Source organism: Podarcis filfolensis (assembly GCF_964270895.1).
Source record: "Podarcis filfolensis genome assembly, chromosome: 16".
Lineage (NCBI taxonomy): Eukaryota > Metazoa > Chordata > Lepidosauria > Squamata > Lacertidae > Podarcis > Podarcis filfolensis.
The window spans coordinates 29,882,860-29,895,030 of NC_139620.1; the positions used below are offsets into that span (position 1 = coordinate 29,882,860).

A 12,171-nucleotide genomic window follows, 5' to 3' on the forward strand; every position below is an offset into this window, starting at 1 on the left:
ACAGGATTGCTCTGTTGTGCTGCAATCCCATACGTATGAACCTTGGGGGCAAGCCCCACAGAACTCAGCGGGACTTACTTCATCAGCTGGCATGTATAGGACCACACAGCTGGAAGTCCATCTGAATCCGTGGGTCCAATCTGATCTGCAAATGCGACAATTTGCCTGTGTGTGTGTGTAAACCTGTATTGCTGCTAGTAGACTTTTTATTTATTGCTCGATTCTAAGAAACAAGAGTAGTATTACTCATACTGCTAAAGGATATGGAACGCTGGGCCTGTAATTTTTCATTTCCCCCCTAAAAAGAATAAGATCAGAAGTGAAGCAGGCGGGGGGTGGGCAGAGGGGGGAGAGGTTCCGCAATTGCTGTTCTGACAACATCTGAAAATAACCTTCATGGGAGCCAAGTGCGGTGCCTTTAAGAGACTTCTCTGCCCCCCACCTCCCGACTGGCATTTATCTGATGGCTTGGGACAGCTGCTCCTTCTCTTCTGCTTTCTATCAGTTTGACCTCTAAGGCTGGAACTGTCACTGAGGGGCTTAAAGTTTGTTTTTCAACCCATTCCGGAAACTCACAATCACATACTTTATCCTTGGATTCGCTTAAATATGGGGGGTGGGTGGAAGGGGGTGGGGAGAGAGAATGCCCTGTCTTTCTCCCCGGTGAATGAAACAAATACATGATTGCTCTTGTGGTGATGGGATGGTTTGGCAGAGGAGGGAGGTGGGGGGGAGGCATATGAAGTGACGTCTTCTTTCAAGTTTATTTGCATTTCAGACAGATCAATGTATGTTGGGGGGTGGGGGTGGGTCTGCCTTTCCCTGGTGCCCCAAATTAGCGTTAGCACAGAATACAATTTTGCATTTGGGAGCAGCCATGTGGTTGAACTTCCAAGGCATAGAGGGAGAGAGAGAAATTTGCCTGTAACAATTTTCGAAACATCCCTGGTGCCACGACCAAAAAGGGGACCCAGTATTAGGGATGCGGGAGAAATGTGATTCGGTTCACATTAATTATGACACACACAAAAGAAAAATGAATCAAGTACGTACAGCTCAGAAGAATATATTATAATAAGAAAACAAGGATTTATTGCAACACATGACAGAATCTGATTCCCTTGCATTATTTCGATCTGTGTTTGTATGATACTCCATATTTCTGCTGCGGTTGTTCTTCCTTCCTTCCTTCCTTCCTTCCTTCCTTCCTTCCTTCCTTCTTCTTCTACCTCATGTCAAATTCTTTTTTTAAAAAAACACCCAACTCATTTTTTCTGGTGTCCCTGCTTTGCTGGTGCCCATATCACATGCATAGACTGCTTATTGGGTAATCCAGCACTGTACATTCCCCTCCCAATCCTGGACAGACAGACAGACAGACAGACAGACAGACAGACACACACACACACACACACATGCTGTACTTGGTGTGCTGTACATCTCCAGGCTGCAACAATACAGCCATAAACTAAAAGTGTTTAAATCCCATTAGTTGGAGCAAGATGTATATGTGCTCAACTCTCTGGCATGAAACCCAATGTGGATTTCAAGTGCTTAATGTGCCCTGTGCATACCAGACTGGGGTGGATCCTATTCAGTGTTCTCTCTTAAAAGGTACAAAAATCTTTTATTTAGGAGTGAAGAAGGAAAACCATGCTATGGTCAAAATGTGCTCAGAATAAAGGGAGCTGCAAATAAATGAACCCTATGTACTTTCTGAGTGTTAGTTCTTTGAGCAGGTTTTGTGCCCAACATTCAGCCAGTTTCACTGAGGGAGCTGACGGTGGCTCATAAATAGCTTTGCATACAGAAGGTCCCCGGGTCAATTCCTTGCATATTCAGTGTAAAACAGAAGTGGGGAACCTATGATCCTACTGAGGATGCTGGTTGGACTACAACTCCCATCATCCCTGATCATTGACCATGCTAGATTGGGCTGATGGAAACTGGAGTCCAACATGTTCCTCATCCCTGACTTTATGGTGTGGCATGCTTTGGAACAATTGATATAGGATAAAACAGAGCAACTTGCCCTCTCGAGGCCCTGGGGATTCCACCCTCTTGGTTAGTGTGACATTGTTGTTCCTTAATGGCTCTTGACGTCTTTACTTTCCTTGAACTTCTCTCTTCAGATAACCCAGCTAAAGATTGCCAGCAACCCTTTTGCAAAAGGATTCCGGGACTGTGATCCAGAAGACTGGTAAGGATGTTTTTCTTGCCCTCCTCTGCTAAGGTCCTGGTTCATCCTAGGTTTGGATTCAAACATGTCCCTGGTGTAGAGAGCAAGGGAAGATGGGGCTGGAGTCCATTTGGAGCACTACCTCAACTTCAAGGGAAATTGGGGGTGCTGAGAATTGGGAAGCCTTATTTAGATTGTGTCTTGGAGAATTGGGTTGGTTGCTTGGCTGGCCGGCTGGCTGGCTTGATTATTCACATAACGTCTTGCTGTGTATTCATTATTCAGAGCCCATTATTCCTTTGAAAAGTCTAAACTCTGTCCACTCTTTTCCCACATTAGGCCCAGGAATCACCGGCCTGGATCCCTGCCTCTCATGAGTGCTTTTGCCAGATCTAGAAATCCAGTATCTTCCCCTGTGCACCAGAATGGGACCGAGAAAGGTGAGTCTTCGTCACAATGGTAGAAAACCTCCTGCATTCAGGGCAGCTGTGGCTTGTTATGGTAGATTTAAAAACTCAACCTAAGAACAGAGAAGGTCCATAGCTCAGTAGCAGGCTGACAGCTTTGTATGCAGAAGGTCCAACCAGGTAGATCTGGGAATATCCCTGGCCTGAAATCCCAATGGCCTACTGCAGGTTCATGTAGACAGTACTGAGCTAGGTGGACCAATGGTCTGATAGCAAACAGTTCCCCATGTTCCTCCTAATGTAAGAGCAGCCCCTGCTTGGATTAGCCCCCCATTTAGTTATTGCAGTGGCTAAACAGATGCACCATGGCAAGCCAGCAAGTGGGAAATGAGTACAGTAGCCTTCTCCTTGCTTTTGAATGATTCCCAGCAACCGGTATTCATAGAAGAGGCCGAGATTATCAATTGCTACTAGCCATGGCGGATATACACATCGCTGCCTCCAAGTATACTAGCCACTGGGGAACAACTGCAGGAGAGGGTGAATGCCCTCATGTTCTGATTGTGGGGTTCTTGGGTGAATCTGGCTGGCTCACTGAGAAAGAAAAAAAAAGACTGGACTAGACAGACCTTTAGCCTGAATGCAGCAAGGCTTTGGACAAATTCCAGCGGAGTGGTCATGATAAGATGCAATCCCAGGACATCTGGGAGAACATCCCAGGAGCATGTCATGGATGCTTTAGCTGAGATTCCTGCCTTGCAGAAGGTTGGATGAGATGAACCTCAGGGTCCCGGCCAACTCTTCAGTTCTATGATTCTATATCAGGTTCTCTCTCCAGCACCATGCAAGGTTAGGCCAAGGAAATTTGTTGCCTGATGTGAAGGACAATATCAAACCCACCTCCCCAATTCCACTTTATAGACTGAAAGGTGAATCTTCAATGCAGGCAACAGGACATTGTCTACTGCAACAGAAGGCAGCAGGTTAACTTAGCAGGTGCAGGACTTGCCATGCTTGGCACACACAACAGTGTCCTCCAACACCTCCTCACTGCTCCCTGACCCCTGGCATCTGCTCCCTGAAGCATCCACATCACAGGAAGCTGCCTTATAATGAGCCAAACCATTGGTCCATCGAGCTCAGAATTACTACACTGCCTGGCAGTGGGTGTCTCCCAGCCCTACCTGGAGATGCAATGGATTGAGTATGGGGCAGGTCAGGCTATTTGTTCATCTAGCCCTAGACTGTCTGCTCTCACTGCCAGTGGCTCTTCGGGGTTTCAGGCAGAGAGGGAGAGATCTTTCCCATCATTTGCTACCTGAGATCCTTTTTTAACTGGGACTTCTGCAAGCAAAGTGCCTGCTCCATCCAGGGGTGAACGAAGGCATCGTGACACCCGGGGCAGGGCGTTGCTACATAAGGCGCATGTGTGGTGTCACTATGTATGACGCATGCGCTGTACTTAGTGGTTTGCCGGCGGCACCGCTCCAGCGCCGTATGGATGGTGCTGGGATCCTCTGCTTGCAGCTGCAGCAGCGAACTGAGGATCCTTCACATGCGGTGGCGGTGCGATGGCTGCTCGCGCCGCCGCGGGATGCCTTCTTGTCACCCCCGCAGACATCTGTGTTGCAAAGAGAACGTCAGCAATGTCTAGGCAACACAATGACCATGTACATACGCAATAGACAATCTATATAGAATTCCTTCAAAGCATAACAAGTACAAAATGAAATCTTTAGTCTCAAAGTCTCTGAAAATCTTTAAATGAAGCGAGGTACCAGACTTTGTATGATGAAAGACAAGCTCTGAAGCTTCGTGTATCAGCAAATATGATGTCCAACACTGAACAGTGATTCCGGATATTGACTACTGTTTCGTAGAATTCACAGCTTGTCTTTCATCGTACAAAGCCTGGAACCTCGCTTCATTTAAAGATTTTAAGAGACTTTGAGACTAAAGACTTCATTGTGTACTTGTTATGGTTTGAAGGAATTCTATAAAGATTGTCTATAGTGTATGCACATGGTCATTGTGTTGCCTAGACATTGCTGACCCCTGCAGACATGGCACCCGGAGCACACCGCCCTACCCCCCACTCCCATTGCGATGCCACTGGCTCCATCACTGAGCTTTGGCCCTTCCCCAGATTCCCAACTGCCCACAGCAGAGGCAAATGTGTGCCCCTACCTGGAGAGGCTGGGGATCAAACCTGGGACCTTCTGCAGGCAAAGCATATGCTCTTCCTCTGAGCTGTGACCCTTCTTCCCATGGAAAAAGAGGATATCTCACTCTTCCTAATGGTAGGGCCAATAATGGGTAAATGTGGGAAGAGTCGTTCAAGCGCCGCAAGTCACTTTGCTGGAACAAGGGACGGCCGTAGAAAGAGTTAGGGATTCCACCCTCCACACGAAGCTCTAAGTGTGCGCTTGGCTTTAAGTGGTGTGATGCAAAGGAGCCTTAAATTAAATGTGATTAGCAGCCAGATCCGCTGACTAGTCGAGGCACAGTGCCTGGAGATTTGCCAGTCTGGTTTATAGTCTTACAAGAAAAACATCTTGCTCACAAAAGAGAAAGCGTCTGAGTTACTAGCAGAGCTTCAGCGGGAGGAAGCTTCTACTTCTTTATTTCCCTTCTGCTGGCTGATCTGGTTATTCTTCTGGGGTTTTGCTGCTAATGCCCACGGCTGCAGAAACCACCCCAAGCACTTACTTGCTCAGGTGGCAAACTTCACAATAGGCTGTTTATCCTATTTAAGCAAGTGGGGCTCACTGCCTCTTCCTCAATCCAGTAGTTTCTATCCAGTGGCCTCAATGCTCCAGAAAAAAGACAGGTTTCCACAAGCAAAGCTTTCTGTATTAGGTGCACAGAATTCTTCTGCTCTGCAGGGATGAGAGACCACTATCAAAAAATGCTGGAAAGGGGAACCAGGCTCCCGAGCAGGAGGTGAATGAATCTGGATCACACCCTCCCTCCACCTGCCTTCTGGAGTCCCATTCCAAATCTCCCTCCCTCTCTCCAGCCTCTGTGATTTACGCTTTAAAAGCCAGCCACAGAGTTGCCAATTGCATGGAGGGCCTCGTGCATTTAGTTTGAGCCTTTGAGGGAGAACGACTCAAAGACCTGCTGAATTGCAATTTAAAGGGGGAGGTCTGGGAGGGCACCCGAACACACAACCCATACTGCCTCGGGATTCTAGTGGTTGATATATTGTCCCTGTGTGCCTGAGCAAAACATTTCAGAGTTCCCTTTAAGTACAGAACTATGGAATGCCCTGCAAACAGAGACTCCGCAGGCACCTTCAAATGCCTGCAAAAAAACTTTTTTGCTATTCCACCAGGCTTACGCAGACAATTAAGAGCACATCTTCATTCCACGATAGTTAGCTGAATGATAGTTGGTCTCTAATTTTAAATTTGTTGTGCGTTTTCATTATACAGTGGTACCTCAGGTTACATACGCTTCAGGTTACATATGCTTCAGTTCAGGTTACAGACTCCGCTAACCCAGAAATAGTACCTCGGGTTAAGAACTTTGCTTCAGGATGAGAACAGAAATCGTGCAGCAGCAGCACGGCGGCAGCAGGAGGCCCCATTAACTAAAGTGGTGCTTCAGGTTAAGAACAGTTTCAGGTTAAGAACGGACCTCTGGAACGAATTAAGTACTTAACCCGAGGTACCACTGTACATAGATATTTTCGTAAACCACTTTGATGTTTTCTTATGATATAACAAATAAATAAATAAATAAATATTCCCTGGATGTCAATGATCCTCTCAATTTCAGACAGAGTCCAGAGGGTGGGGAATTGTGGTTTATAAAATATTTATATCAGGTATGATGAATACTTTAATCTGGAGCCAATAGTGACTGTTATTTGCACCGTGTAAGGCCTTAACAGGGCAACCCAAGGAACGGCAGTTCAGAAGTCTGGGATTTTCATTTACCTGGGGGCAAGTCCCATTGAACCCAATCAAGCTTACTTCTGAGTAGACATGTACAGGATACAGTGCAACTATCTGAATTTGGGTGAATTTGATTTTGGCTATTAATTAGTATTTTTTAAAAAAATGTGCATAGAACAAATTTGTTGGTTTGATATTATTATTTATTAGATGCATGTAACCAACCATTGGTAAATGTTCCCTGCGTAGTTGACAAACAAAATAATGTCAGCAGTTTTATGTAAAGGATTAGCGCAATGCCATCATTATTTTCATAAATCTACAATGATGCCCGAAGAAACAATTGTTAATTCAAAAATGAGAATCTGAAGTTTGAATGAACCAAATCACATATTTTAACAACATGTCCTATATATTCTCAAATACAAAGCAAAAAAGTTAATATTATGTCATAAAATGACACACACAGAGAAACCAAACCTAATCAAAACTTAACATCTAACAATATAAATATTTAACGGTAAAGTATAAACACATATTTAATTGTGAAATTGAAGGATGTTGCTCAAAGGCAGACTCTGTTCCAGTGCAGACTATACAAGTATACTCCAAATAAAGCCCATTGAATTCAATGGAATATTATTAGATAAGTATGCATAGAAGTGCATAAGCAACTCAGAATAATGGCAAGGAGACTCGTGGCATGTTAAAGATGAACAGAAGTCATTATGGCATTCACTTTCATGGACTAGAGTCCACTTCATTGGTTGCAGGTGAAAATATATGTCTGTTTGTCCGTATACATAAACATATACTGTCCTGCATCCGATATGTAAAGATAAGAACATTTATTGGCATCTATTGAATTTTGGCCCCTCCAATTTTATTTCTTAAATTTGCAGACCAATCCTATGTGTGTGTACCCACAAGTAAGTCCTTCTGTGTTCAATGGGACCTACTTCCAAGTAAGTATCTACAGCTTGCAGCTGTGCAACCTGATTCTATGCATATTTTACTCAGAATTAAGTCCCATTATACCTGATGGAAGGGACGCGGGTGGCGCTGTGGTCTAAACCACAGAGCCTAGGGCTTGCTGATTGGAAGGTCAGCGGTTCGAATCCCCGCGACGGGTTGAGCTCCTGTTGTTCGATCCCAGCTCCTGCCCACCTAGCAGTTCAAAAGCACATCAAGTACAAGTAGATAAATAGCTACCACTCTGGCGGGAAGGTAAACAGTGTTTCCATGCACTGCTCTGGTTCGCCAGAAGCGGCTTAGTCATGCTGGCCACATGACCTGGAAGCTGTACGCCGGCTCCCTCGGCCTATAGAGCGAGATGAGTGCCGCAACCCCAGAGTCGTCCGCGACTGGACCTAACGGTCAGAGGTACCTTTACCTTTACACTTAGTGGGGCTTACTCCCCAGTAAGAGTGCACAGGGTTGAAGCCTTAAGGGTTTTTTTTCTTTTCTGTTTTGCCTTGACTTTTCAAAAGTTGCACCAGCTTTTCCATTTACTGCTGCACCCCAGACTCTTTTGCCCCATTTCTTTAATTATGGCAAAAGCTTCTTCGCAGCCGTTTCTGACCTTAGATGCATTGTATAAAATTGTATAGCGTATTAGCATGCACACACACTTCAGTTTTGAAATGTTCAAAAATAATTATAATGATAAACATAAATCCCAGGGAAACAACATAAACCAGAGGATAGAATATTTGTTTTACTTCCAGATCGCCTGCCTATGATGATGAAACTTAAAATTAGTTAGGGATTTGTTTTGTTTGGCTTCTCTTTAACCTCTGAGGCTTTCACTCTCCTAAACAATCACCTGAGCAGAGCATGTTCCATGCTCCTCTTCTTGTTCTTTAAACCAAAAGAGAAGGAGCAAGAAAACACAACCCCCAGTAGTTGTATTTAGCCTCTTGCAGGACCCCCCTAGCAAACCCATTAGGCACCTCTATTTGATTCCTTTTCCATTACCCAGAGTAAACAGTTGCGCAGAGAATCTTGGGGGTGGGGGCCTTTCCTCCCTCCCCCCAGCACACTCCAGGCCTATTAAAATAAAGAGAAGTCTCTATTTGTTTAGTGTTATACAATTGCAAAAATTTCAAGCGTGTGCAAACTTGTCACTCAACTCAGCTCTATTTATCACAGTCAGAATGCCTTGTCCCAGGAGCACAGATTTCTGCTGAACACAATGTTAAACACTTCATTTGAGCGGGGTGGGGGGTGGGAGCTGCTATTCCTGGCATTCCTCCTCTCCCTTCTGTTAACTTAAGATCGTTGAGCTAAGAAAAAACAACAACACACACACAAAAAGGGCTGTCCTTTTGTTTAAGAAACGTGGTCGCACGGAACAGAGCTGCGTCTCAGTAGGTGTAGGTGTGCAGAAGCTATTTCTAAAGCTTCACCAAGAGCTTAGTAGAACATGCAAAGCAATCAATCAAAATCTCAATCTCCTCCTTTAATCATCCAGAAATAATAACTGCACTCCTTGGTTCAGAACCCTCCTCTCCCCCAAGCCTCTACAAAACAGGTGGTCACAATCTCTGGTTTAGCACTGTGTCTGAACCAGGAAGGTCCCATGGCTCCCAGTGGGAGATCACCTGCGTTACAGGCAGAAGGCTCCAGGTAGGATTGGGAATTCCCCTGCCTGAAACCCTGGAAAGCTGCTGCCAGTCAGTGTAGACAGTACTGAGGGACCAATTGGTGCTGCTCAGCGTGAGGTAGCTTCCCATGTTCCTTCAGTAGTGGTTTGTTTTCCTCCAGCAAACCATGACCAGTAGCAAACCGCTTCTGTTTGTAAAAGCGCATCTTATTCTCAATCTCTCCACCGCATCCCATTTAGCACAGGGGACAGGGCATGTCTCTGGGGTGTCTTGGAGTGCTTTGAGTGTCTGGGCCCACAACTCCAAGGAAAGGAGTGGGACCATAGGTTGGCATCGTTAGGTGCTTGCAGAGGTCCCACCGCCCAGTGAGGGGGCTGCTGCCATTCGATGTAGTCTCTTCCTTGCTGACGTGGCCTGTTTATGTGTCCCCTCTAAGCAAGCGAGGAGCGATCAAAGTGGGAATATGTAGGAGACTCCTTCACATGTAATGTCTCTTCCTTCCAAGTCAGGGGTGATGGAGGTTATGCTCCACCTTCACAGCTGGAGGCAATGTACTTCAAAATACCAGTTGCTAGAAACCACAGGAGGCTGGGGAAAGTCTCGCTTGTGGGTTTCCGGTGAACATCTGGTTGGCCACTGTGAGATCAGGATGCTGGACTAGATGGGCCACACTGGCCTGATCCACCAGAACTGCTCTTACATTCTTAAGGATATTAGGCAAATCAATGGCTATCAATGGCTGCTCACCATGATGGCTATGTTCTACATGTGTTCAGCTTGTTCTATGTTCAGCTTGATCTGGCAGGACTCTTCTTCTGGTGTCAAAACAGCCTAGAAGCCAAAGCACCTGGGGCAACCATACACCTTATTTTCTAATGACGTTGCTTGACGAAAGGTCAGAATTGGGTGCCTCCGCCATATTGTCCAGCCTTTCTCTACCACTTGCTGGTAACCACAGGCATCTTGTGCTTGAATCCTGCTTGCTGCTTTCCCATCTGGTTGGCCACTGTGAGAACAGGACGCCAGACTGGATGGGCTGCTGGCCTGATCCAGTAGGTTATGTTCTTATCTGCAGTGGCGCATGTTTGCACTACAAAGGCTAAAACTATATTGGTTTGAGTTACCTGGCTTCACTCTGGAGTGATGGGTCCCCTTGGTTAGATGGGCACCTGGAGGTGACCTGGAGTTTCCAAGCTCCCTGCCAGCCAACTGACTCTTGTGCTTTTCTGTCCCCTTCCTGCGCCCCCTGCAGATGTGGCGGAGAGTCGTCGGGAATACGAGAGGGACGCAGCCGGCGGGACGCCACTCCACGCAGATCCTGCCCACCAGCAGCTCATGTCCCGAGTGTTGAGCCCGGCGCTCCCTGTGCCCGGTGGAGGGGGTCTAGTCCCCCTCACCAGCCCGGCAGGGAGCCGGCCCAGCCCCCCACACCACGAACTGCGGCTGGAGCCATCCACTTCGGAGCCCCTCCACCACCACCCCTACAAGCACCCGGTCTCTGCCTACGACCATTACCTGGGGGCAAAGAGCAGGCCAGCCCCCTACCCTTTGCCCAGCATCCGGGGACACAGTTACCACCACCATCACCACCACATGAATTCGGCGGCTGCCGCTGCAGCGGCTGCCGCTGCAGCCAACATGTATTCCACCGCAGGAGCTCCCACCAGCTATGACTATGGACCAAGATAACCTTTGAGACGCAAGGTCCTCTAGCTTAAATGACTGGCTATCTGCATGGGTTTGAACGGCTCAGTAGCATACGTTTTCAGAGAGCACTATCTTGTTGAAAGAACTCGCCCCATCCCCTTGTCTCACCTCCCCACAAAAAAACAACAACTCTTCCCCTGTTTCCATGAGGGGGTCCTTTGTCTCTTGCACACGCTTTCTACTCATCCCTTCTTGCAACGTTGGAATTGTCCTTCATGACTTGGTTTCCTTCCTTGTCCCGGAGGAGGAAATGATCAGCCTGCTTCTCTTGACATGCGTGATGGATGGATGGATGGATGGATGGAGGTTGGGACTTCACTTGGAGCATTTTGCACCGCCTGCCGCCCTGCTTGGAGTGCACCACCGTTCTTGTCCCCTCCCCCCCGACACAGTGATTGGCAGCTGCACTTTCCTCCCCTCCTCCCTTTGCTTTATAAATGAAGCCATATGTTGTTCTGTTGCCCTCGCTGCTGTCATCATAATAACCTTTTAGTGTTTATGCAGTTGTTTACCTGCTCAGAGTGCTTGCTGAATGCTACTTGTAGCACTGCCACGGTGCAGGTAGGTCAGGTGATCATGCCGACACGGCTGTGGACCTAAAGCGTGAGCATCAGAACAGCTCGATTTTTATTTTTGCCCGAATTTTAGCTTGCCTACCTTACCGCTCTAAGGTAGGTGACAAGCTTTATCTGTCAGCTGATATAGGTAGATGGCAGACTTCCCCAACCTGGTGCTCTCTAAGTGATTTGGACTACAACTCCCATCAGCCTTGGCACGGACAGGAGAATTAGTCCAAGACATCTGGAGGGCATTGGCTTGGGGAAGGCAGGTGCAAATCCATTAGTCAGTGTAACAGTGGGGAAGGACCATGATTCAGTGCAGAAGGCCCCCCCAGGTTGCATCTCAGATCAGAGGGCAGATTATGGGGAAAGCCTCTACCTCCGAGACCCTGGTGAGCTGCTGCTGGTCAGTGTAGACCAGGCATGGCCAAACCTGGCCCTCCAGCTGTTTTGGGACTACAATTCCCATCATCCCTGACCACTGGTCCTGTTAGCTGGGGATGATGGGAGTTGTAGTCCCAAAACAGCTGGAGGGCCGAGTTTGGCCATGCTTGGTGTAGAGAATGTTGGGATAGATAAGCAAATAGTCTGTCCTGATCCAGGTCCTTTCTGTTGCAGGCAGAGCACTGGTGTGCAGCAGGCCTGCATGTCCTACAGGTGACATCTGTAGACCTTGGGAATTCAGTGTCACACTAAGATGACCGTTCCATCAGTGCAATGACTTCTGCTTTTGCTGGGTGGAGCAACCACCCCTCTCCTACCCTTGCATCGTGCTCTGGGGTGTTCTCCCAATCCTCCGGAGCAAATTTG

The 12,171-nt window shown here is 47.2% G+C and overlaps 1 protein-coding gene across 3 annotated transcripts in view; it reads left to right on the top strand.

The window, feature by feature from the left end:
- Positions 1-11,261, top strand: part of TBX1 (T-box transcription factor 1) — a 46,588-nt gene extending 35,327 nt beyond the window's left edge. For 2 of the 3 annotated variants that reach the window (XM_083590185.1, XM_083590186.1), the window contains 3 exons: positions 2,133-2,200; positions 2,519-2,619; positions 10,347-11,261. In XM_083590185.1, the coding sequence (XP_083446311.1) occupies positions 2,133-2,200; positions 2,519-2,619; positions 10,347-10,783 (606 nt within the window). In that variant the 3' untranslated portion in view covers positions 10,784-11,261. Of the gene's footprint in view, positions 1-2,132; positions 2,201-2,518; positions 2,620-7,390; positions 7,454-10,346 lie in introns of all 3 variants that reach the window. The other variant, XM_083590184.1, reaches the window with a different exon arrangement.
- The last annotated feature ends 910 nt before the right edge of the window (positions 11,262-12,171 follow it).